The sequence below is a fragment of the Lepisma saccharinum genome, chromosome 22 (assembly GCF_977018435.1).
Source record: "Lepisma saccharinum chromosome 22, izLepSacc3.1, whole genome shotgun sequence".
In the NCBI taxonomy this organism is placed as follows: domain Eukaryota; kingdom Metazoa; phylum Arthropoda; class Insecta; order Zygentoma; family Lepismatidae; genus Lepisma; species Lepisma saccharinum.
Window position 1 is genome coordinate 19,114,262 of NC_139250.1, and position 27,913 is coordinate 19,142,174.

Sequence of the window (27,913 nt, forward strand, 5' to 3'; positions counted from 1 at the left end):
CCACATCATCCTATGTGCCTTCATGGTATGGTGCAGGAACCACAGGGAACTTTGCGTACTTTCTAAATACAAACGATGAAATATAAACCAACTTACAGCTTGACTTTCCATCCTGGTAAAAATTACATTCAGCATTTGCGTGAGAGTTGCTCTAGCTGTCGTTTGGTTGATTAGGTTCTTACTTGCAAGGTAAATATTATAACACGTTCTCACAGCTAGGAGAACAGTGCCTTCGTGCACTTCTACATGCTGACTGGTAACAACAGTCAGGAGAGCCTGAAACAAAATGAAAAAAACAAATATTTACCTGCCAGGTGCAAATGTGATGCTTAAAATTAAATTTCCCCTACTCAGAACACACTGGAGCCTGTTCGAAGAAACGGATTGTAGTGAAACTTTATATAGAGGCTATGCAGACCATGTGGAAGCAAAGTGAAGGCCAATAAAAAAGTAGTTCAAATTTTCACCAGCAGGATGAAACATGGCACTGAAGCAACAACAATTGGTAATTCAAGTTTATTTCAGTACATCATGCATCCTGTCAATGCGAACAAGCCATTGGATGCATAAGACAGTGTAATCAATGGGTGCACGAAACGTACCCCGTGCACCAGATTTCAACCTGGTGGCGAAAATTTCAACTATTTTGTTCATTAGCATTTGCTTCCCCATGGTCTCCAAAGTCTCATACAAATCCATCAACTCTTTATACTAAAGCTTCCCTCTATAAAAAAGATATCCCTCTTTATCTCAATACTATCGCTTGGTGGTCTTCCACCACTATTAGGATTTTTACCAAAATGAATGGTTATTATCCAAATAACCAACTTTAAACAATTACTAATAATTACCATTCTAATCAGTATATCACTACTGACCTTATATTATTACTGTACCAAGTTTCAGCGCAATCCGTTGCTTCGAATGGGCTACAGAGGGCTCTGAGTAGGGGAACTTTAATTGTTGCAACCCAGTACATACAGGAACATTCAAGAAGGTCACTATACTTTTAGCTAAAAACACACTTAGAATACTAATTAAGCAAGTTTTAGAATAACAACTTCACACATAAAGGTAATAATAACAACAAGAAGGGAAACTCAAAAGTAATTGGCTACTGGGAGGGGGGAGGGAAACAAATATGTACGTATCAGGGGGTGAGCTTCAATGTGACACTTGCCCTGTAAAGACCAACAACTAACAATGTAATTATGTTTTCTAAAAATGCAATTGCCATGCAAGCAACCTCAATAGATTGCAACAAAAAAGTGGTAAATACCATTCTAGTAGATTTCAACAAGAAAACAATTGAAACATGAGCCCATTTCCCACAGTATTTAATATAAAATGTCTAAAAATGGTAACATTCTGTTTATGAAACTGTACTTAGCAAATTTATATGTTGTTTCCTGTCCTATTCTTTTTTCAAATCATGCTTGTACTGTACTCCTACAAAAATATTGATTCTTTTCCTGAAAGAGGATAAATTTCCCTGACATTTCACTAGATTTCCAGAAAAAGTTAATTCCCTGACACTTCCAGGATTTCCAGACAGGAAACCTGTAGGTTTGATCCCTGGTGTTGGAACAGTGAGTTCGGATCCCACTTTAAAGTGTAGGTTCAGTTCTTGGCTGTGCATATTAGGGTTCCTGCATTCGAATACTGGGTAATACATCCACGTTTTGCTGTGTTGGTTTCTAATCTGATTCATAATTCATCTCAATTGCTAAAACTATCTAGAAATCAGGTAGTAATTGAAGAGGCTGAGGGGGAATTTCCCTCTCTGTCAGCTAATTCTTGTACCCAATGCTTCAAAAGAAATCACTAGAATTTCCACCAAACAGAAATATTTCCAATACTACACCATCAACAGACATAGAAAAAATAATACCCTTCTCACAAAAAGTTTCAAATATTGTTATATTAGGCACAACAAGGTTGGAATATATAAGACGTAAGCAAGTTACTAAAGATATATCCGCGAAACTTACTTGTAAATGTTCTATTAATTTCGGTGGCTTTACTGTTAGGTTGACTTCTGGTTCCTGTTATTGTTTCGTCGACTACCGCTATGGGTGCTGGTGTAGCCATTTCGTCTGCTGTGCATGATGGGTTTGAGCTGTTGTAATAGCGGGAGCCAAACATGATGAGTTTGACCGCTGTCGATATTCAGCTCAAAGTGCATAATTGCATGTGTCTCTTTGATTTTGGTGTCGATAAGGATGTGTGATGCGTGCCTAACAAACTTTTTGGATCCTGTTTATTGAAAATCCCAACCCACTACCAGACTAGCAAGGCACCTCAAGTTCAATAAACACAGGATACAGAAAGTTTCAGTTAGGCACACATCACACACCCTAATCGACACCAAAATCAAAGACGCATGCAATTATGCACTATCCGCACAAGCTGAATATTGACAGCGGTCACACTCATCATGTTTGGCTCCCGCTATTACAACAGCTCAAACTCATCACATGCAGCAGACAAAATGATTACACCAGCACCCCTAGCGGTAGTCGAGGAAAGAACAACATGAACTGGAAGTCAACCTAACAGTAAAGCATCGAGTTCCCACATAATAGAACATTTACAAATAAGTTTCGTGGATATATCTTTAGTAACATGCTTACGTCTTATATTACCAACTGCGTTGTTTATTCCCCTCAACATGAAAGGTTGGAATATTATTATGTTTGGCAATAGATGATAGGCACGGTGGCATATGTTGGTGAAAAGACAAGAACGCCCATCGGACAGATACCATGTGTTGAATTCCAAGGCCTTGTCTAACACCTATTGTCTAATATAACAATATTCCAAAAAAATTGTGAGGAGTGTATAAAATAGGGAAAATGCAACTGAACAAGCAATCCTAAACACTTAACATGATTGTCAGTACTAGATATGAAACTCTAAGATAGGTATTATTAAATTAACCACAACAATACGAACAGATGGTGGTTATAATGATAATGACATGCCATAGGCTAAAGAAGGAATGCAATACTGGTTTAAAAATGTATAAATCTAAGATGTGCATGTGTATTACCTTCATATTTGGCAGTTTATATATTTTACATGGCTGCAGACAGAAATATTTATATTATATAAGAATAAATAAAATAGCAAACTGATATTAAATATCTACACCAAAAATTGAAATAGAAATTACAGTACTACACAATGTTTCCAAACTCATATTGAGAAGCCCAAAATATCAAGAAGATACTAATAATTTTTCCCCTCTACCACAGCTGTGCAATCAGGACCAGTTAACTACCTGCCTCAAAATAAAAATTATAGGTTTTATAAGTACTATCGCAGGCAGATGGTAGCATGCCAGACATTACCTACAAGCCATAGTTTGGGCAATGCCATAATAGCCATTGTAAAAAGCACAAGCAGTAGTGTAACAAGCAAATTGTAGCAATATGATTGGCCAACAATAGCATCTAATAAGGTGCCTGTCCAATTATTAGAGAAAAAGTAACTGGAAAAGTGAGAAATTTGAAACTAGACTTTGCAGTGTCATGCCACATTTGTTCTTGAAAAAACTTGCCTCTTTCTTGTTGTATGTATGTGTTGCTTGCATTGTATTGTATAATAATTTTACTTGCAGTTTACGGTTCAAACTAGAAATAAACGTGTCAAGAACGGAGAATGTTATCGTGAAACGTAACAGCAAAAGCTGTGTTCATGTGCTTGTAAGAACCATAAACTGCAAGAAAAAAAACCTTGTATCTTACTGTATCTAAAGATATCTGTTTGGCGGTTACACATAGATAGGTAATTTACTCTGATAAGCTTACTTTTCATTTTTTTCCATGCAAATTTTCTTCACAATTGATACACACCTGACGAAGCCACCAGACGGGTGGCAAAATCGATTGCAAAGAAAATTTCCATGGAAAAATGAAAAGTAAGCTTATCACAGTAAATCACTTGTATCTTATTGCAAGAGCATTAAGAAAAAAATGTAGGGTGAATTTATAAAAATGGTTGACTTTTAGCTGCATGAAAGAATAGCATAAGATATATCAAAATTATGACACAAAATCAAGCATTCTCTTGTAAATTCTGCTTCATTCTTACATTACATTACAACATGGAAAAAAATACTTCCCCCACAGAACCTTAATACCAGTAGTGTTATGGCAGTATTTCTCTCCACAACTGTACGCACAATTTCCAAGGGCAAAGGTATCATGGTGTAAAATTATTACTTTAGAAAGACTCCAACTTAACCATTACAAGCATATAAATGGTCACCTTTTTAAAAATATATAAGAAAGGTGTAGTATTAAACTATAACCAGAGAGGATAGTTACCAACCTTAATAATCTGCAATTGAACTCCTTCATCTGTTTGAGGGCCGCTGAAACAACCACAAATTGTTTCAACAATCCTATCTATTAGATACTTGCCGGGAGTAGTAGAATCTGGAATGTTGCCCGTAAGATGTCCATACGCTATCAATTTCTGAAACAAAATAAACTTCAAGTATGAGGCCATTATTTGAATTGGTACTTGTGAAAACATACTATGTCTTTCTTCCAAGTGTTGAAACTAAAACCTCTTTATACAAAATAAAATGTAAAGTCCGTTCTTTGTGATCACCAGCAACTGAATGACAATACATAAAAACTGTTTCAAGGCTTATTAACCTTAGAACAACAAAATGTTTTCTACAGCACACTTTTACAATGTTGTATAAAGGTAAGCAACATCCGAAAGAAAACCAGAATTAATCAGTCTCTTCGTTTCTCGTGGAAATGATAGCATAGTGGCTAATGTTGTTGCCCCGTAATCGAGGTGTTTATGTTTCAATTCCTGGTGGAGAGGTACAGCATTAACTGTAAGTCTAGTAACTAGTAGCCCACCTGAACATCAAGCAAATTTAAAACAATGCTGAGAACGGTACATAAATATATACATTGTGCGAACGCACAGGCTGTTTGATAAAAACTTGGAACTTCCACGTAAACATTCTTCGAGATCGTACAGCAAGCACACGAGTTACAGATTATCAGGATGTAAAGAGAAGCATACAATTTACGTAACAGTAGCCATAAAAACAGCACCTACCTTTCAAATATGATTCACACTTAATCCTAGGATTGGAAAAATCACACCAACCGAACTACTGACAAAACTGTATGAAGGTATGATACCTACACAACATTATATACATATAGTATATACATAGGTGGTGGTGAACCTCCGTACCTCTATGAGAAACTTGAATTTTTTAGTGTGTTGGAAAGATTGTTATTCATATGAACTTTTCTTGTTTTTTGCATGCGGAAATGAGTTATAAGTGAGTAATTGATGATTTTATGAGATATGAATTATGATGTCATGCACACGAGGAATGCCAACATTGTTAGGTTAGGCCTGTTATGTTTGGTTTTCTTAGCATAAATATCGTTGAAGTGCACGTCGCGAGTGGAAAGTGTGCTACCAAACATGTCACATTGTTCTTAGATTTCTTCAATTGAGAGCCTGCGTGCATATTCGTGAGTTGCCAAGAACAAGAAATGTGTGAAGTGTAGCAGCCGTTATTTTTTAAAATTTACACTTTTTTCATGGTGATGGTAATTACACCTTCAATATCAGTCGTTGATTTCTTACATGTATGATGAAAGTTTCTTCAAAGAAGTGGCGAAAGTGGTCCGGGATGTAAAGAATTGGACATGCTGTGGTCATATTATATATAAATATCTCTTATCTGTGGTCTCCGCAAGTGAAAATCACTTTTAGGCACCTTAAAACATCGAAATGTGCAGACTGGGAAGAAAAAAGTTGGAATTTTTGAGGGGTATGATCGGTCACCAGACCCTATACATACACAATGCATTAATTAATACCCACTTCAATAAGGCCACCAAAAGTGTTAAAACACCAGGCCTATATTTATTCATGCATGAAGCATTTGTCTTGCTACATGTTTGCTATCGCTTACTAGACCTCATGTTGTTTTGGTAAAATTTCCCACACTGCACTACCCGTAGACTTCAAATTGAATATCATCCATTCATACACATCTGCGTTCCTATGCAATATTCAAAACATAAAGCAAGCCTCTGCACTTACTTGCAAACAATCTAATGCCGTTACTACTATCCTTGCTGCTTTGCTCTGACATGCTAATTCAAATGGTAAAAAGTACTTTTCCGCTGTAATGATGTTGGCAGAATCATCCTTAGGAAGAGGAAGTGCCGAGGAGGAATTTTCTGCAGTTTGACCTCCATCCTTGAGTTCATTCCTAATCTCCTCTGCGAAAGAATAAGAATAGAGCATAATTATACGTATATCTTCGAACAAAAATTAAAATAAATCAGCACCACAAATGACAGCTGCAAATGGTAACTGCAAGGTACGTGTCAACTTTAGAAATTGATTTCAGTACAGTAAATATGAATGTGAATGGAAATATATGATAAAATATACACAAGAATGACACCTTCCGAATGAAACTCTTAGCCAGCTATTTTAACATGTAATCTGACATGCTAATTGTGATACGCAATATGTTACCGTCCATTACCCTTACTCATGTTCCCTCCCAGTTAAATCCCACATGGTGCATTATATTAACATCATATACTGTCAACATATTTTTTTCTTTACGCTCAACAACTATTTGTAAAACTTACCTAGTGCCACCTCACAGGCTCTTTTCAGCTGGGAGTGGTGTGATCTTTTAATATCTTTATCACTTAGAATCTTTTCTAACGCCCTAATAATAAACATTTCTTTGGTTTTAGAGCTCCTTTGCATTGTTAGAAACTAAGTATTCAACAACCATAGTATTCTCGTAAAAGGGAGGTGTACACGAGATACTACATTACGTTAACACCTTCAACGAAAGTAAGCCATCTTTTCTACAAATAATCACGTGACTACTGCAGTATTCAAGATTCAATTGAATTGTGTCATCTGAGAAACTGATAATTTTGTCCTATTGTAGAGTAATAAATTCCAATAGAACAGCATATCGTCAATAAATGTCAAAATATCGTTCTATCTGTAAACAGCTATGGACAAAATTAAATATAATTGTAACTTTATTGCCATCATAATATCGTCTGCAATGTAATATGGGCAGACAAGTTGGACACAAATACAACACAACACACACACACACACACAAACTCATGCACGAAGCCAACCGGTGAAAGGACACCTGCAGAGGTTGCGTACGAAATACGTAATCAATGTTTTTAATTACTCTTTCTTATTTGCATGTAACAGTCGTTTCTCCGTCCCTGAAGCCTGCCTGTGAGTTTTCTCATGCAGCTGCCAGCTGTGAAAAGCAGAAGCAAATTGGCGCAAAGAAAGAAGTTACATGTCTGGATGGATAGATGGTTAACCGCGACATGAAATATGAAAAAACAGGATTGAAAGGAACGAACGGAAATTGAATCGTAGTCATTTCGGAGCCTGCGAGGTTTTAAATCTCCGGACTCCATTAATCCTGGGCAACCTCCGTGACGTAGTGGTTAGCACCGCGCTACGACCACATGGGTCCAGGGTTCGAATTTAGGCCTGGTGGTCTGTGCAATCATCAATTCCATCACTCATCCTCATCTTCGCAATTAGCCAAAAGTTACAGGAAAGCGAAGTAAAATCAGCCAAATCATTCGACCTATTTTAATAGGATTAAATCCTTCCTAGAAAAAAAGGAAGTGTCTGAGAAAGGCCTTCTTTGAAGATTTTTTTCGGCATATTTTAGGTTGACCAGGGAAAGAACATACAGTAACATGAACATCGGGTATTTTTTCCCAGGGGGGGGTCAGGCAAAAGGTTTATTTCCCCCCCACACAGCTTGAATTTGATATAGCAGTCTTGCGAGTATCTGCGTACATAGTGCAGAGCTGTCTTCCTTGTAATCATCCAAGCGAGTTTTTTTTAAGTTAGCCCCCCCCCCACCCCCATTGTCCCACGTATACGTTTCTTGTCGATGGCTTTCGTGGGTATATATAAAGTCATCTTACAGGTCATAAGCATGAGACAGTGCTGATAAAAGCAAGGGCAAGATCACAAAAAAAAACATCTTGCTGACGTAACTGGGTGACATCGCTCTTTGGAAGTTCGACAAACGGGAGTAACAAATGGAGAATATCGGAAACAAATTGGTGAGACAATTTCTTCTTTATTATCGACGTGTCAACTTCTCGCATGTTTGTAGAACAAGGTGTATATACTTCCGGTATATACTTTTTAGATTAAAATGCATCTTATCTGTTTACAAAAGAAAAGATACCAGCAGATCCCAACATGACACGCTAATTTTTGTATGCGTTAGGTAGACCAAAGGTAGGTTTGCAACCTTGATTTGAAACAAACGAAGCAGGAGCAGCACGTGAAAGGAAACTCCAAACTCGTCGTTTTGGTCAACTAAACTTATTTGGTACTAATAACATTTGTATTATGAAATACTAGATAATGCCAATAATAATACTTTAAATATGAGTTTTACAGATGTCAGAGCTTTTTGTCAAGATTATTTTTATTCATGCAATTATGCTACATCATCCACAAATCGAATTGGATGCCAGTGATGTATTTTAATATTTATCATTGAGAAAATGTATAAAGTGTCAGTACTATCGATGAGTTTTTTTTTCTTTTGTATTCTCATCTACTTACCTGTGTCACAGGAGTGGAGTCGCAATAACAATCACTCAAAGTGTTTGCTATATTTGTCATACAAAAGTGTGTTTTTTTTTACGTTCTATATCTTAGCGACAGCGACATCCATCGACATCCAGGAAAACGCTGCAGGGCATCGGCGCGCTCAAGGTTGCCAGGGGTACGAGAAAGACCTCGCGGATTTATCATGTTCTCGTCACAATTACAAGACGGAGTGAACTGTCATGTACGTGGTAGTTACGTGGTAGATATTTGATACTTTATGTAACAATATTGAGTAAAAAAAATTAAGCTTACATGTCTTTTTATATAGTTATTATCACACCGGCGGAAATTTCAAAGAATGAACTTGGGGAATTACATAATTTTCTCCCCGCGATTACGACCGAATGGGAAGACGTAGCGAACTGTCATGTACGTGGTGGATATATGATACCTTTTGTAATAATATTCAGTAAAAAAAATTGACCTAACACATTTCCCCGATTTTCACCCACCCCATCGACAACCTATTACGAAATTTCAAAGAAATAACATGGGAAATTACATCATTTTCTCCCCGCGATTACGGCCGAATGGGAAGACGTAGCGAACTTTCATGTACGAGGTGAATACATGATACCTTCTATAACAATATTCAGTAAAAAAAATTGACCTAACACTTTTCCCCGATTTTCACCCACCCCATCGACAACCTATTACGAAATTTCAAAGAAATAACATGGGAAATTACATCATTTTCTCTCCGCGATTACGGCCGAATGGGAAGACGTAGCGAACTTTCATGTACGTGGTGGATACATGATACCTTTTATAACAATATTCAGTAAAAAAAATTGACTTAACACTTTTCCCCGATTTTCACCCACCCCATCGACAACCTATTACGAAATTTCAAAGAAATAACATGGGAAATTACATCATTTTCTCCCCGCGATTACGGCCGAATGGGAAGACGTAGCGAACTTTCATGTACGAGGTGAATACATGATACCTTCTATAACAATATTCAGTAAAAAAAATTGACCTAACACTTTTCTCCGATTTTCACCCACCCCATCGACAACCTATTACGAAATTTCAAAGAAATAACATGGGAAATTACATCATTTTCTCCCCGCGATTACGGCCGAATGGGAAGACGTAGCGAAATTTCGTGTAGTTGATTTGGTGTTTTAAGTCCACTTTATGCACAGTAAGGCTAATCGGGACTGGACCTACAGTTTAAAGTGGAATCCGAACCACTACGTGGCTCCACCGGGTATAGAACCCGGGACCCCTTGATTACAAGGCGACGACGCTACCACTGCGCCATCGGGGAGGCGAACTTTCGTGTACGTGGTGGATACATGATACCCTTTATAACAATATTCAGTAAAAAAAATTGACCTAACACTTTTCCCCGATTTTCACCCACCCCATCGACAACCTATTACGAAATTTCAAAGAAATAACATGGGAAATTACATCATTTTCTCCCCGCGATTACGGCCGAATAGGAAGACGTAGCGAACTTTCGTGTACGTGGTGGATACATGATACCTTTTATAACAATATTCAGTAAAAAAAATTGACTTAACACTTTTCCCCGATTTTCACCCACCCCATCGACAACCTATTACGAAATTTCAAAGAAATAACATGGGAAATTACATCATTTTCTCCCCGCGATTACGGCCGAATGGGAAGACGTAGCGAACTTTCATGTACGAGGTGAATACATGATACCCTTTATAACAATATTCAGTAAAAAAAATTGACCTAACACTTTTCCCCGATTTTCACCCACCCCATCGACAACCTATTACGAAATTTCAAAGAAATAACATGGGAAATTACATCATTTTCTCCCCGCGATTACGGCCGAATGGGAAGACGTAGCGAACTTTCATGTACGTGGTGGATACATGATACCTTTTATAACAATATTCAGTAAAAAAAATTGACCTAACACTTTTCCCCGATTTTCACCCACCCCATCGACAACCTATTACGAAATTTCAAAGAAATAACATGGGAAATTACATCATTTTCTCCCCGCGATTACGGCCGAATGGGAAGACCTAGCGAACTTTCATGTACGTGGTGGATACATGATACCTTTTATAACAATATTCAGTAAAAAAAATTGACCTAACACTTTTCCCCGATTTTCACCCACCCCATCGACAACCTATTACGAAATTTCAAAGAAATAACATGGATAATTACATCATTTTCTCCCCGCGATTACGGCCGAATGGGAAGACCTAGCGAACTTTCGTGTACGTGGTGGATACATGATACCTTTTATAACAATATTCAGTAAAAAAAATTGACCTAACACTTTTCCCCGATTTTCACCCACCCCATCGACAACCTATTACGAAATTTCAAAGAAATAACATGGGAAATTACATCATTTTCTCCCCGCGATTACGGCCGAATAGGAAGACGTAGCGAACTTTCGTGTACGTGGTGGATACATGATACCTTTTATAACAATATTCAGTAAAAAAAATTGACTTAACACTTTTCCCCGATTTTCACCCACCCCATCGACAACCTATTACGAAATTTCAAAGAAATAACATGGGAAATTACATCATTTTCTCCCCGCGATTACGGCCGAATGGGAAGACGTAGCGAACTTTCATGTACGAGGTGAATACATGATACCTTCTATAACAATATTCAGTAAAAAAAATTGACCTAACACTTTTCCCCGATTTTCACCCACCCCATCGACAACCTATTACGAAATTTCAAAGAAATAACATGGGAAATTACATCATTTTCTCTCCGCGATTACGGCCGAATGGGAAGACGTAGCGAACTTTCATGTACGTGGTGGATACATGATACCTTTTATAACAATATTCAGTAAAAAAAATTGACTTAACACTTTTCCCCGATTTTCACCCACCCCATCGACAACCTATTACGAAATTTCAAAGAAATAACATGGGAAATTACATCATTTTCTCCCCGCGATTACGGCCGAATGGGAAGACGTAGCGAAATTTCGTGTAGTTGATTTGGTGTTTTAAGTCCACTTTATGCACAGTAAGGCTAATCGGGACTGGACCTACAGTTTAAAGTGGAATCCGAACCACTACGTGGCTCCACCGGGTATAGAACCCGGGACCCCTTGATTACAAGGCGACGACGCTACCACTGCGCCATCGGGGAGGCGAACTTTCGTGTACGTGGTGGATACATGATACCCTTTATAACAATATTCAGTAAAAAAAATTGACCTAACACTTTTCCCCGATTTTCACCCACCCCATCGACAACCTATTACGAAATTTCAAAGAAATAACATGGGAAATTACATCATTTTCTCTCCGCGATTACGGCCGAATGGGAAGACGTAGCGAACTTTCATGTACGTGGTGGATACATGATACCTTTTATAACAATATTCAGTAAAAAAAATTGACTTAACACTTTTCCCCGATTTTCACCCACCCCATCGACAACCTATTACGAAATTTCAAAGAAATAACATGGGAAATTACATCATTTTCTCCCCGCGATTACGGCCGAATGGGAAGACGTAGCGAACTTTCATGTACGAGGTGAATACATGATACCTTCTATAACAATATTCAGTAAAAAAAATTGACCTAACACTTTTCTCCGATTTTCACCCACCCCATCGACAACCTATTACGAAATTTCAAAGAAATAACATGGGAAATTACATCATTTTCTCCCCGCGATTACGGCCGAATGGGAAGACGTAGCGAAATTTCGTGTAGTTGATTTGGTGTTTTAAGTCCACTTTATGCACAGTAAGGCTAATCGGGACTGGACCTACAGTTTAAAGTGGAATCCGAACCACTACGTGCCTCCACCGGGTATAGAACCCGGGACCCCTTGATTACAAGGCGACGACGCTACCACTGCGCCATCGGGGAGGCGAACTTTCGTGTACGTGGTGGATACATGATACCCTTTATAACAATATTCAGTAAAAAAAATTGACCTAACACTTTTCCCCGATTTTCACCCACCCCATCGACAACCTATTACGAAATTTCAAAGAAATAACATGGGAAATTACATCATTTTCTCCCCGCGATTACGGCCGAATGGGAAGACGTAGCGAACTTTCATGTACGTGGTGGATACATGATACCTTTTATAACAATATTCAGTAAAAAAAATTGACCTAACACTTTTCCCCGATTTTCACCCACCCCATCGACAACCTATTACGAAATTTCAAAGAAATAACATGGGAAATTACATCATTTTCTCCCCGCGATTACGGCCGAATGGGAAGACCTAGCGAACTTTCATGTACGTGGTGGATACATGATACCTTTTATAACAATATTCAGTAAAAAAAATTGACCTAACACTTTTCCCCGATTTTCACCCACCCCATCGACAACCTATTACGAAATTTCAAAGAAATAACATGGGAAATTACATCATTTTCTCCCCGCGATTACGGCCGAATGGGAAGACGTAGCGAACTTTCATGTACGAGGTGAATACATGATACCTTCTATAACAATATTCAGTAAAAAAAATTGACCTAACACTTTTCTCCGATTTTCACCCACCCCATCGACAACCTATTACGAAATTTCAAAGAAATAACATGGGAAATTACATCATTTTCTCCCCGCGATTACGGCCGAATGGGAAGACGTAGCGAAATTTCGTGTAGTTGATTTGGTGTTTTAAGTCCACTTTATGCACAGTAAGGCTAATCGGGACTGGACCTACAGTTTAAAGTGGAATCCGAACCACTACGTGCCTCCACCGGGTATAGAACCCGGGACCCCTTGATTACAAGGCGACGACGCTACCACTGCGCCATCGGGGAGGCGAACTTTCGTGTACGTGGTGGATACATGATACCCTTTATAACAATATTCAGTAAAAAAAATTGACCTAACACTTTTCCCCGATTTTCACCCACCCCATCGACAACCTATTACGAAATTTCAAAGAAATAACATGGGAAATTACATCATTTTCTCCCCGCGATTACGGCCGAATGGGAAGACGTAGCGAACTTTCATGTACGTGGTGGATACATGATACCTTTTATAACAATATTCAGTAAAAAAAATTGACCTAACACTTTTCCCCGATTTTCACCCACCCCATCGACAACCTATTACGAAATTTCAAAGAAATAACATGGGAAATTACATCATTTTCTCCCCGCGATTACGGCCGAATGGGAAGACGTAGCGAACTTTCATGTACGTGGTGGATACATGATACCTTTTATAACAATATTCAGTAAAAAAAATTGACCTAACACTTTTCCCCGATTTTCACCCACCCCATCGACAACCTATTACGAAATTTCAAAGAAATAACATGGATAATTACATCATTTTCTCCCCGCGATTACGGCCGAATGGGAAGACCTAGCGAACTTTCGTGTACGTGGTGGATACATGATACCTTTTATAACAATATTCAGTAAAAAAAATTGACCTAACACTTTTCCCCGATTTTCACCCACCCCATCGACAACCTATTACGAAATTTCAAAGAAATAACATGGGAAATTACATCATTTTCTCCCCGCGATTACGGCCGAATAGGAAGACGTAGCGAACTTTCGTGTACGTGGTGGATACATGATACCTTTTATAACAATATTCAGTAAAAAAAATTGACTTAACACTTTTCCCCGATTTTCACCCACCCCATCGACAACCTATTACGAAATTTCAAAGAAATAACATGGGAAATTACATCATTTTCTCCCCGCGATTACGGCCGAATGGGAAGACGTAGCGAACTTTCATGTACGAGGTGAATACATGATACCTTCTATAACAATATTCAGTAAAAAAAATTGACCTAACACTTTTCCCCGATTTTCACCCACCCCATCGACAACCTATTACGAAATTTCAAAGAAATAACATGGGAAATTACATCATTTTCTCTCCGCGATTACGGCCGAATGGGAAGACGTAGCGAACTTTCATGTACGTGGTGGATACATGATACCTTTTATAACAATATTCAGTAAAAAAAATTGACTTAACACTTTTCCCCGATTTTCACCCACCCCATCGACAACCTATTACGAAATTTCAAAGAAATAACATGGGAAATTACATCATTTTTTCCCCGCGATTACGGCCGAATGGGAAGACGTAGCGAACTTTCATGTACGAGGTGAATACATGATACCTTCTATAACAATATTCAGTAAAAAAAATTGACCTAACACTTTTCTCCGATTTTCACCCACCCCATCGACAACCTATTACGAAATTTCAAAGAAATAACATGGGAAATTACATCATTTTCTCCCCGCGATTACGGCCGAATGGGAAGACGTAGCGAAATTTCGTGTAGTTGATTTGGTGTTTTAAGTCCACTTTATGCACAGTAAGGCTAATCGGGACTGGACCTACAGTTTAAAGTGGAATCCGAACCACTACGTGCCTCCACCGGGTATAGAACCCGGGACCCCTTGATTACAAGGCGACGACGCTACCACTGCGCCATCGGGAGGCGAACTTTCGTGTACGTGGTGGATACATGATACCTTTTATAACAATATTCAGTAAAAAAAATTGACCTAACACTTTTCCCCGATTATTGGTCACCCCATCGACAACCTATTACAGAGGCGGTTCAATCACTTTCCTTTTCATTCTCCCTGTTGGTGCCAGCAGGTGTCCTCGGAGGTCGACGACACAGGAGTCTTATCTGTCATGTATCAGCTTTTGTCCAGTGTTTGCAACCAGGAGCAGGAAAAGATAATACAGTAAGAGTTAGGCCCACTTTAGAGTGAAGCATTTTCCTCAGCAAAAATGCTACATAAATGCTTCCAGAAATACCATACCATTTTTGTGGTGGTTCGCATCGACAAGCTATTATGAAATTTCACCTATTTACCTTGGAATATTACGTCATTTTCTCGCCCCCACTGTGACCGAATCGGAAGGCGGAACGAACTGTCATTTGTGTGGTAGATACGTGATATCTTGTACAACAATATTCTGTTGAAAAAATAGAGGTGACACGTCTTTTTCTATTTATTATCACCCCAGCGACAACCCGTTATGAAGATTCACCGATTTACCTTGGAAAATTGCATTATTTTCTCGCCCCGACTACGACCGAATTTAGTAGACGGAACATTTCGTAATTATCAGTGATATTCTTACAGGGACGGCGACAGGGGTGGGCACGGGTGGGCAAGATATGAATTGATCTTGCCCAGGATAGGGACAGATGGAAGGCTTGTGTTGCTGCAGCCATAAACCTTTGGGTTTAAGTATGCTATAGAGCAGGCATGTCCAACGCGTCGATCGCGGGGCGTTTGTTGGTCGACCGCAGTTATCTATTGTAATTATACGAATATACGTTATTTGATTTCAAGTTCAATATGACAGTTCTTCAGAAAACGAAGAGCAACTTAGCTAATAATCTCTTAAATTCTGAACAGATTTCTCAATCTTACTTGTTTATTACTTATGACGAGTGATATTTTGTCAAAATAGCCTTTCATTAGCCTAGGGATACTTATTGGACACTGAACAAATAATTTGTTTTCCGTGTGTGTTTTAAATCATTCCTAATAAGACGTTCATTTTAATCCAAACATTTAGTGGCGGCGATTAGGTGGAGCGGGAAGTGGGGGATGCAGTTCCCCAACCACATTTTACCAATTTTTCCCCCGCACTATGGCCTCTTTATGCTAAACCTTTTCTACCAAGAAAACGTATATTCAGGGGTGCCCACAGGGGGGATTATGGCGCAGGCTGCGCCATCGAAATTCTTTGGGGATTTCTTTCCTTCAAATAATGTAAAATTGAACATTTATATATTTTTTCCCAAAATACACCATATTTAATCCATTACATGGAGAAAAGAAAGCGTTTAGGTCATTATTGAAGGTGCGAAGGGGGTGGGGTGATAAATATCCAACTCTTATACATTAGGCCTTAATTGACACGTGGGTTCTTTGGGGGTATTCTGAATTAAACGTTGGCGGCGACAGTATTCAACCCTAAGTCTTAGATTATGGCGAGTATTTTAGTTAGAGGGGCATTGAGCATTAAGGTATCCAATTTTTGTGTATTAATATTGTCTTAGAATGTTGAAGAAATTCTGGTGTGGAGACTGAGAATTAATTTTTTGGAGGAGGCAACATCCAGTCTTCAATATCAACAGTAAGTCTAAAATTGGCATGGACGTTTTTGTGGTAGGATTGAGTATTAAATTTAAAGGGGGAGATAGGAAGCTCTCGATAAAGTGTTAAATCTTAGATTGTCAAGTGATTTCTGTAGTGAAGGGAGAGTTTGAACATTAAATTTTGGAGACTATATTTAGCGATATGGTATCCACACGTTTTCGACCCCGAACGTGCCAAAACAGAAGTTGGAAAAGACTAAATATCCCGGAATCCTAAGAAAGTATTGACACCCCGTTAAATTAATATTCTTGAAAGCCTGCAAAGAAATGGATGTAAAAATGTTCTTGCTTGCTTCGCTCGCAATAGTGTGTTTGTTACAACAATACGTGTTTGGCGCTTTACTGAGGTGGATGTGAATTTTTAAGCTATAGCTGCATTACAAGACATGAGCGATATTCTCCATATTCATGAGTAACATCACTTCTTAAAATATAGTGCTTAGTGTTGGAATACAGCTTATTTTAAAGCAGGTGCATCATTTGTAACAAAAAGCTAAGGAAAAAGTTACTTTCGGTGTAGGGATTACGATATAGTTTCAGGGCGCAAATGATATGAGGGATGGAGGGATGGGCACCCCTGCGTATATTGTCCTTGCCTCTCAAATGTTGGCACCCAATCGCTGCTACTACAAACATTCAGATAGATTTGTCAGTTATACAAACCCTGTACTGCTCACCCTAATCTATCATTATGGAGCTTCTGCCTACCCGGTCGAATATTTCTGGCGCCGCCCCTGTATTATTATTTATATTAGTTTTATGTTTGTGCTTTTATCTTCATCTTGTATTTTCAGTTTGATAAGACACGAAACTAGGATTGTTTAAAGGAGGTGTGTGTTAGATCCGAAAATGTGTCACAAAGAGAACAGTCATGCTGTAAGGGTCATTGAATTAGTTTATTTTGCCTTGCTTTACTTCCAAGTTTGTCTAATTGCGACGATCATGATGAGCAATGATATGAAATTGATGACGGAACACATACTCATTTATGCAAGGACAAAATGAAAATTTTTACAAATTTCGAAATCGTAGATGTCATATTCGTATATTTTTTTTATAGGGTAAAAATAAAATACTTCATAGTTCGAAGGGGAGGGCCCGTGACCACAATGGACCCTCCCATGGATTCGGGTCATGGTCCCTACCTTCTTTACTAGGAAATTCAGCTTGATGCCAGACAGCTCACGCTCAGGGCAGAATACCTTCCTGCTCAGAAGAAATTTGTAATGTCAGTCTAGCTTGGTACCTTGGATTTTCAGACGCACATATTTTGATAAGATTAAACTGGAATGCTGAGGGGAGACTTTTCCAAGAATCACTGTATCATTCACCTGAGCTGTTGTCGAGTTGGAAAGCACACATATTCAGGGAAACTTGTTTCCTATCTCAAGACACAGGAATTCATTCTGAATGCTTAAACAAAGGCATTTCCAACAGCGTTTAAGCATGAAAGGGTGGAAAATGTACTGAATCTGTTTCAGACGCACATATTTTGATAAGATTAAACTGGAATGCTGAGGGGAGACTTTTCCAAGAATCACTGTATCATTCACCTGAGCTGTTGTCGAGTTGGAAAGCACACATATTCAGGGAAACTTGTTTCCTATCTCAAGACACAGGAATTCATTCTGAATGCTTAAACAAAGGCATTTCCAACAGCGTTTAAGCATGAAAGGGTGGAAAATGTACTGAATCTGTTGTCGGTGCAGGAAGATGGTGATATGGCATTCCACATAGTCCATTCGTAAAAGAGGAAATTAATTTTAAATAAATATCTTCCAATTGTCAAATAAATCGAAGCATTTCTTTTGTTTGATTGGACAAAAAGCAAGAAGTCATTAGAAAACAGCTCGTTCGATAGACAGCACAGATCTGGTTACCTGACTTCTAAACCACAATGCGATAGTTCTTTCTGATCTGGACCCTTTATGTGCTAATCTCAGTGTAGCGCATCAATTTACATGGATGGCTTCTTGGCATGGTGCGAATGCAAATATTAATTATAATTAAAGAATGCTATTCGCTTTGTTTCTTTGTGGCAATGTTAAATGTGTAGGTAATGTGACAAGATCTACTTGGGATTTTTGCGATCGGCAACAACTGAAATTTATATTTTCAGTCCACCTAATTTTACTGAGATAAACTAATATGAACTGGTCCCATTGTTCAAAGTAGAATTCAAATCATCCGAGCTTCCACAGGGAATCGAACCCGAGGCTCCTTCATTGCAAGTGTTACTACTCTGTCAGAAATAAATAAATAAATTAACAACATTCACGATTATTCTCTTAACAGTTAAATACTTTTCAGAGGCTTTCATGTCGTAGTGGTAACGTCGTCACCTTGTAGGGGGCTCGGGTTAGATATCCGGTTCGGATCCCACTTTTAAACTGTAGGCCTAGTTCCGATTAGCCTGCCTACCTGCGCCAAAACAGCGGTAACGCCATAGATAGAGACAAAAATCAATCTTTAAATTATGAATATTTTCACCACTGTAGCTTCAATTTGGACATCATGCATCCGTTAATCTCCCTCTGAGTCACGAAGAGGGAAATAAAAGCACTCAAAATAAAAGAAAGAAAAATACTGACGTCCCTTTCATATACACAGTTCTTAAAAATTAAACAGCATATTTCAAATGTTCATTTCTCACAAATTGTAAAAGACAGAAACAGGTGCCATACATGATACATCAATGGATAGAGGAAGGTTCAAAGTTTTATAATTCTTCTTGCTACTCTTCAAGATCTGACACATCGAATTGTTGTAGCTATCAATTCAATAACTATGGGGCCTCCGTATGGCTCAGTGGCAGCGTCGTCGCCTTCTAATCAAGGGGTCCCGGGTTCGATTCCCGGTGGAGGCTCATAGTGTTTCGGATTCCACTTTAAACTGTAGGTCTAGTACCGATTAGCCTTACTGTGCATAAAGTGTACTTAAAACACGAATCCAACCAATCAATCAAAATCAATTACTAGGGACTAGTTAATTCGTGTGTACCGTTTTCATGTTTGTCATGCTGAGTGCATGCATTAAAACTTTCAACAATAAAACTTTGAACCTTCCTCTATCCATTGGTGTATAGCACGTTTTTCTATCTTTTATAGTTCGTGAGAAATAAGCATGTGAAATCTGCTGTTTATTTTTTTAGAACTCTGTCTGTATACCACATTTATAGGGTTCGTAGTGACATTTTTTGTCGGATGAAAATTTTGACCTTTTACGCATGCGATATATGACATTTTGCCGTACCAACTTCGGTCTCTTTCATACATTCAACAAATGCAGAACATGCATAAAAGAGGTCCAAGTTTATCCGACAAAATGTACCAGATAATAACATAACATGAGACAAGTTATTTCAATGCTCCTTCACATGATCTGATTAATTGTACTATCCCTTCTGAATTTGTCACATCCATAAAAGGGTCTTAACAGTTAGGCGGAACCTTTGACCACTTAAAGATTAAAGGGGCCATTTTCACCTTTATTACGCCCCACTATAAAACTTGGAAGGAAGGCATGCTGTGCCAACAGATAAGCGCCATGGGGGTTCCGATAAGTATCAGTCCTTGCGACGGTTAGAGCTCTTTCCCACGTGCCAAAACCAGGAGAAGATAACAAGGGAAGAGGTAGTTGCTTTCAGGTTAGACGTTTGTTTCTATGTTAAAAAGCGATAAATTTTGAAAAAGCCACCCCAGAGGTATATCTAAATCAATATGTTGTATATCATACCCAATTTACTATAGAGCCTCTCCGATGGCGCAGTGGTAGCGTCGCTGCCTTCTAATCAAGGGGTCACGGGTTCAATACCCGGTGGAGGCACATAGTGGTTCGGACCTCTCTTTAAAAAACATTAGGTCCAGTCCCAATTTGCTTTATTGTGCATAAAGTGATCTTAAAACACCAAATCAATCAATCAGTCAACCAATTTACTACAGATAGAACATAGATTTTTGTTCTTCCTCTCCTGCTTTTCTTAGATTGTATAATTTTCGAATTATAATTATTCAATAACATTGGTTGCGTAAAATGAAAAATATACCAAAATGTACCACCGACATGTTTCATGAAGTCTTGCTGTACGCTTAAGTACTTGCAGGTTGTCAAGTTCATATCATGCATGCTTGTAAAATATTACATCGGAACAATTCCTGAATTCTAGAAATGTTTATTTGTATGCAAGGAAATTCTGTTACATTTCCCATTGTGCCATGGAAATGTTAGTAGATTTCGCTATTCTTATTTTTTTTATACGTATATGTAAGACATAAAGCCAGGTATTTATGATTATGAGTTGTTTTCTTCTATTGACATGAGCTTAGATCAAGCAACATTGTACCGTGTAATTTGGAAGAAAAAAAGGAAAAAATAGAAAACCGTAGCCTTGGAGTGACTTCACCTACATTTTTTTAATCTTATTCTGAAAATAATGTTACAAACGCCTAACTCAAATACAGCTTAGATGTGTGAAGCACTATTATTTGCAAGAATTAGAATTAGGTATTAACATTCGTAGATGAAAGAATGTATTCGTCTCGGAATGTAGCTCTAGCAGATGACAGAATTTTTCTTTTTGTACAAACTTGACAATGAATTAAACATGAACTCTTTTTCAGAAGATGTTCAGATAAAGAGTTCAGCAGTAACAGAACAATTCGAAAATATGTGTAGGCCTACGTATTTCAGGATTTGATTTATTGTTTTTTTCGTGCTCGTAGTGGAAATTCACAGGCTCGGATATTTCTTCATGTTCCCCAGCTGAGGGAATGGTACATCCCCGCCCCCACTATCGGAAGCTTTATTCAATGCGTACATTTCAATTAGCCGGTGCCTACAATTTTGAAAGAAAATATTTAAACTAAAACCAATTATTAATTATGTAATACAACACCAATAACCACTGTTCAGGTTTTAAATAATTTGTATTGCAGGTTCTGACTTGCACATGTGTTATAATATAATGATAACGGTGAAAAGGAATCATATACAGTCGCTTGCCTAACCCGAAATGTTACTGCACGCCCCTGGAGAAATGAACGTACCACACGGATGAAAATTGGTTTCTAGTATTATCAGTGGTATGTGTGTCTACTTTGGGGGAGGGAAATGGAATCCGTCATTTATTCGTACCATACAAGTGTGTGTGTAGGATGGATATTCATAAGTCATGTGTTCGTATATTTACAAGAAATAACATATAAAATCATTAAAACATACATTTGTCTGGGGATTGTTGTGTTTCATATATTATTTTACTCTTGTGGGACACGCCAGCGATCTCGGGTTCGAATCCCGGTCTGGGAGTGGGTTTTCTTTGAGTGTCTCTCCATCAGTTTCATACCATCACTCATCTTCACAGTCGAGATTAGCCAAAAGTCGAAGAGAATCGACGATATAAAACAAAACTGAAATCATATTAAATCTACCCTGGTGCAAGTGGTCCTTGGGTCAAGTTTAGCTTACATTTTATTTTTTGTGACGTCGCCTTGTAATTAAGGGGTCTCGAGTTTGATGCCCGGTGGAGAGAGTTTTTCGGATCCCACTCTCAACTGCAGGTCCAGTCCCGATTAGCCGTACTGTGCATAAAGTGGATTAAAAGCACCAACTAAATCAAACAATTTTATTCTTGCCCCTCCCCCCACCAAGGAAAGAACATTTGCAAGCAGGAGGGTAAATGGTCGCTTTAATCCTCCACTCCCTTCAGGCCCGTACCCAGGATTATTTTTAGGGAGGGGCCAGATCCGTATATACTGTATATGTATATACACACAGCAGCAGCAGCAATTTTAGAGAACCTGGGAGCAGTTGCCCCCGACTTTTTTGCCACTTTTGCCCCGTACTATGGCATCTTAATGCTTGTCTGCCAAAAGAAAATAACTGTCCTTGCCGCCCCCCCCCCTTTCCCTCCCCAGTTTTGGCGTCCAAGCGACGATACTGGTCAGAAGTGTTCGGACAGTTGAGTTTCGCAAACTAAAAACGTTTTCAAATCACACGTAATTTCCTATACCAGAACCATTGCACAGCCACGATAATTCTATGTTTAGAAATTAATATATTTATACATTAAAATATACGCATTAGCATTATTACAATAAAGAATTCTAAATGTGAGTCAACACATAGCCCGCTACGACGATTGGGTGCCAAAACTGGCAGGCAAGGACAATTTAATTTCTTTTAGTAGACTAGTTTGAGTATGAGTTTTTGGTTTTGTGTCCACTTTTATGCACATATAGATTAATTGGGACAGGCCCTACAGCTTAAAGTGAGATCCGAACCACTAAGTGCTTCCACCAGGTCTGGGTAGATAAGGCTTAGCATTGAGAGGCCATTGAGCAGGTGCAAAAGTGGAAATAGTGATGTAGTGGGGCAACTGCCCCTCACGCCCTCCATCTGCCGCTACTGCTGGTAGCCTTGCATCAACGGTTATAAAACTAAAAGTACCCAATATCGCAGACTGCAGACTTCTGGAGACTGCCTCTCTACACAACAAACACATTCATTTATGAAAGGACAAAATTGAAATTTTTCCAATTCTGGAAAACCGTTGATGTTATTTTCGTAGCTTTTTATAGGTTCACTTTTAGAAATATCATGGCTCGAGGGGAGGCCATGGCCCCTCCCCTGGGTACGGGCCTGACTCCCTTCCCTGCGCGACAAGTACTGCTCAGACGAGGTCCGTATCCAGGCGAGGGGTCATGCCCCACCCTCGATCTATGAAATATTTTAATGCAAACTTATGACAAACTACGGAAATAACATCGGCGACTTTGCAAATGCTTCGGTTTAAAGCGGGCCTATCTCTTTCTTTGTTATCTTTTCCTGCTCCTGGTTGCAAGGAAACTAGACAAGAGCTTAAATTTGAAAGATACACATCTTGTCACCCGCTGGGCGCACTTGAAGACAACAACAGGTCGAATGAAAGGGAGAGTAACCCCCTGCCGGTAAGGTTAGCAGTACATTAAGAATCATTAGAAGCCTCAGGCGGTTGGAAAATGGCAAGTAAACAGGTAATCCCAGCTTGAAAAGAATGTTATATCCACGTAATTGTTATTTCGGATAGCACTACTACATAAATCAATAAATATAAGTAAGTACGAATTGTCCATTTTTTTTAATTTACTCACTAGAAACATTCTTGCTCCTCCATTTCGCATTCCAAATATTTCTGCGAGACCAGACACAGACGAGATCCAGACTTTGTTCTAGACCAACACGAAACCAAAGAAGGACAAGGATATCAAACGAAATCGCTTCCCGGTGAAGGCCAGTTCCTAGCGCCTTACGATTCGCTCGTACTCCCGGCGAGAAATGATGTAATTTTCCAAGGTACATCTTCCGAGGTTCATACATAATATTACTATTACAAATCAACACGTACGAGATAGTGTTTCTTCACATCCTTGCGGTTTCGAATGTTTTCGGTTTTCATAATTTTTCACTCCATATTGTTGACGAAACCATCAACCTTGCATGTAAATGCCAGTTCCCAGCGCCTTACGATTTCGTCAACAATATTGAGTGAAAGAATTTTCATTTTAGACCTTTTGTGGACATTCACCAGATTTACATTGGGAAATTAAATTATTTTTCGCCGCGAGTACGTTCGAATCGTAAGGCGTTGGGAACTGGCATTTGCATGCAATATACTTGGTACCTTGTACAACAATATTAAGTGAAAAAAAAAATACTTGAAACCTTTTTCTAATTTGTGATGTCCCATCGACAACCTCTTACGAAATTGGCACAGGGTTCCGGGATCGATTCCCAGCCTGCACATGGGTGTTCTTTGTGAGTGTGTTCCTTCACCAATGTAATCATGCCATCGCTCATCCTCATCGTCGCGATTGGGCAAACATGGCAGAAAAGCGACGCAAAATAACCTTTTTCAATCAACTTCACATCATTTCTCATCTTCTCTTCGTTGCATATATTTTCGGAATTAACACCTCCTCCTTTAAAAAATCCCAGGGTACGGGTCTAATAGCAACATGTACAAAATAAAGATAATACACAAATGCATGACCAATATAAGTATGAAGTTATTATTAACATAAAGCAAGAATTAAATAAAAGGAAACCCTTAATAAAAACACTTCAACTATCCTCTCTCCCTCTCTCTTTACATATAATTATATCTAGTATGTGTGTGTGTGTGTGTACACACACTTTCGGATTTGCCCCTGGGTAAGGGCCTGACTCAGACATACCCCCTACTCCTCTACAGATTTATGACCATTAATTATCTAAAGCTAATCAACAACAACATCCTGCTGCTGTCACTAGGGCCTGGAACTCTTGACTAATTTATTTTACATGTTTCAGATACTAGTTGAAGGTGTTTTGCAACAACAGGCGTTTCCTATTACTGGATATATTTAACCAAATAGCCTGTGGTTAGGCGACATAGGTTACCCTTTGAGTTTAAACTTCAAATGAAGGATGCATGAAAATTACTTTTACTATGCGTAATAATAACCTCAAATTATACAGAAAAATAAGCAAGAAATACAGTATTCAACTTCAAAATTACATTAAAAATTAAGAAACGTGGACAATAACTTATGACATAACGCTAAAGATCAATAAATGCCATTATGGAATATTTATTCGAAAGAAAAAGCCAATTGAATATCAGTACCAAATACTCAGTCATACTCAGAACATATCATTAGTGATGTGTTCAAGAACCTAGGGCTTAGACTTAGACAGGGGAGGGAATTTCAGAGTATTGAAACACAAAAAAATTTGTATAATTCATATGTAATCCAGAACTCGAATATTTATTGAATCTGTTATATGGAATATACAGCAAAGTAAAGTAAAAAAAATTGTAAAGGTCCAATCAAGATTTCTTAGAATTAATAATCATGCGCTATCTCGACTCAAAGCCAAAACGAACGCCCGGTAGTATTCTAATGGAAGTTGTCATGCAGTTCCAGATGAATATATACTCGGTCAGATTAATTCTTTAAGCCTATCAACAAACACTAGACTCAAGAATGAAGTTTTTCTTTTTCAATAAGGCTAGATAGATTGAACAGATTTGAATCCCTGCCTAGCCATGGGTGTTCTTTCATCAATTTCATCATATCATCACTCGTCCTCATCTTTACAATTAGCCAAAAGTAGCAGAAATGCGAAGAATAACACCATTTAAATCTTTTCTATGAACCTGAGAGAACTTAGTAAAGCCGATATTCCCATACTGACCTAAATCACATAATTTGCTAATGAAATGGTGTACTAAAGTAGCAAGCATAAACACATTACCGAAAAATAAATGTAACTGTATTCGCTGTTTTTGGACCCTGTAATTATTTATGTACCTGCTGAGTTCAATAAATAAATAAATAAAATACTGATTGGCGGTGTTGAAGAACGCTCCATCAAGCAAGTAGTGTGTGTGTGACCTTCCTTGTTACAGAATATGTCCGATGAATCTCCGTCGAACATTTTCCCACTGGAGGGAGATAGAAACATGCTTATTGAAATTAACCAGCAGGTCAACATTTCCCTCTAGCGGTTCTTAAAAAGAACCTTGTCAGTTTTCCTTTGAATAGTTTATAGCTGATGCCATAACATGCGAAGAACTTCAATCATTCCCTCCTCACACCAGTGGGTGAGATCTGTTTTCCCACTTCTATTATAGATCCTGAAAGATAATGATACGTGTAAGTCGTACTTTACCAGCTCTACAATTTATATCCAAATTAAAAATGGCAATGCTTAATAATCAATCACCTAGTTTTACATTAATACATATTACAAACATGCAATATTATGAGTCGTGCAAATTGCGAATTATGAATCGTTAGGGGCATGCATAGGCTATTTCGTTTTTGACGAAAAAGTGAACTGTCAAGAAATACATTGTAGTGCTAATTTTTCATGATTTTGAAAGGTGTGGGATGCATTTTGCTACCATGTCTTGTCACGAAATAATGCGGAATGAACTGCAAAATAAACACGAAATTTAGGGTTCATTTACCAATGCGACACCTTCTGAGGTCAGAATTATCCTGTGAGTTATGAAATTCACGGAAAATTGATTAATTCTGCTGTTAATATGGTAGAAGCAAAAGTGGACTCCTTTATACAGAAATAAACTTTATACTCTGATAACTACACAAATGTGCTTTTAGAAGTGAAATGTTAATTTTGTGTAATAAGTGTAGTTTTAAGTCAAATTTAGGATTATATCCTACAATTTTAAAACCAAAATGTCTTTTTTATACCACTTTTCATCCAATTTTTCACCGCTATAACACCGAAATTTAATTTTATTTACCGCTTTTGAACCCGAAATTGACTACATTTCTGTAACGAAATTTTGCTTTTTATATATATAAAAAATAATAATAAATAAACAAAATAATAGCACCATAACATTAGGAGCAATATACACTCACTTCTCGAAAAAATGAAAACGAGGTCTCTTGTTCAGCAGGAACATCCGCCCAACATTTATCACTCGTGTTGACCGATCTGTTGAGAAAGAAACAATAAACTTTATTAAAATGAATGACATGGTTAATGAAATGTATTTTTTTACTATCCACCCAGACCGTAAACATGTAGTATTTTTTGACTATCAAAGGAACTAAAAAAGAACTCCCTCCTCCCCCCCCCCCAATTGAAAAATGAATGGCCAACCAAAAATATATATTTCACACATACTTAATTTAATTTCAGTCATAGTAATTATATTAATTATTGTATATTGGTTGGATGAACATGATCATTTCAGACTGAATGAGTGCTTTTTGTGTGGGATGCAAGACTATGGATCAATATATGCCTCGTTTGTTCTCCCTGGAAACAATCCTGAGTACGTCCATGAACGGGTAAAAACAAGAAATGATGATAAAATAAATCACCTTGATTGAAAACCAACCCCACCGTTTGAGTTTGCCGAACAGCATAATCGAAAAGAAAAACGGAAAAATAAATACTTACAGCGAGGAAGGTTTCTTATATGCTGTGCATACTGTTTATATTTTTTGTATTGTTGTTTATTTCTCATCAGGAATGCCACTGGGGGAGGCACCAACATCACAATTTCATGTCCTCT

The 27,913-nt window shown here is 38.1% G+C and overlaps 2 protein-coding genes across 5 annotated transcripts in view; one reads left to right on the forward strand and one right to left on the reverse strand.

Annotated features, from left to right (window-relative positions):
* Sec71 (ADP ribosylation factor guanine nucleotide exchange factor Sec71) overlaps positions 1-6,994 on the reverse strand; it is a 115,262-nt gene extending 108,268 nt beyond the window's left edge. Inside the window, exons 1-4 of one of the 2 annotated variants that reach the window (XM_083143739.1) lie at positions 6,660-6,994; positions 6,097-6,278; positions 4,336-4,482; positions 97-276 (exon numbers count right to left, since the gene is read on the reverse strand). In XM_083143739.1, coding sequence (XP_082999865.1) covers positions 97-276; positions 4,336-4,482; positions 6,097-6,278; positions 6,660-6,783 — 633 coding nt within the window. In that variant the 5' untranslated portion in view covers positions 6,784-6,994. The remainder of the gene's footprint in view (positions 1-96; positions 277-4,335; positions 4,483-6,096; positions 6,279-6,659) is intronic. The other variant, XM_083143740.1, reaches the window with a different exon arrangement.
* A 168-nt stretch (positions 6,995-7,162) lies between these two features.
* Positions 7,163-27,913, forward strand: part of Dhrs4 (Dehydrogenase/reductase 4) — an 87,489-nt gene continuing 66,738 nt past the window's right edge. The window contains exon 1 of one of the 3 annotated variants that reach the window (XM_083143745.1): positions 7,163-7,213. Coding sequence is in view for 1 of the 3 variants with exons in the window: in XM_083143743.1 (XP_082999869.1) it covers positions 8,118-8,141 (24 nt within the window). In the remaining 2 variants the exon portion in view is untranslated. Of the gene's footprint in view, positions 7,214-7,964; positions 8,142-8,260; positions 8,417-27,913 lie in introns of those variants that run through there. The other 2 variants (XM_083143743.1, XM_083143744.1) reach the window with 2 other exon arrangements.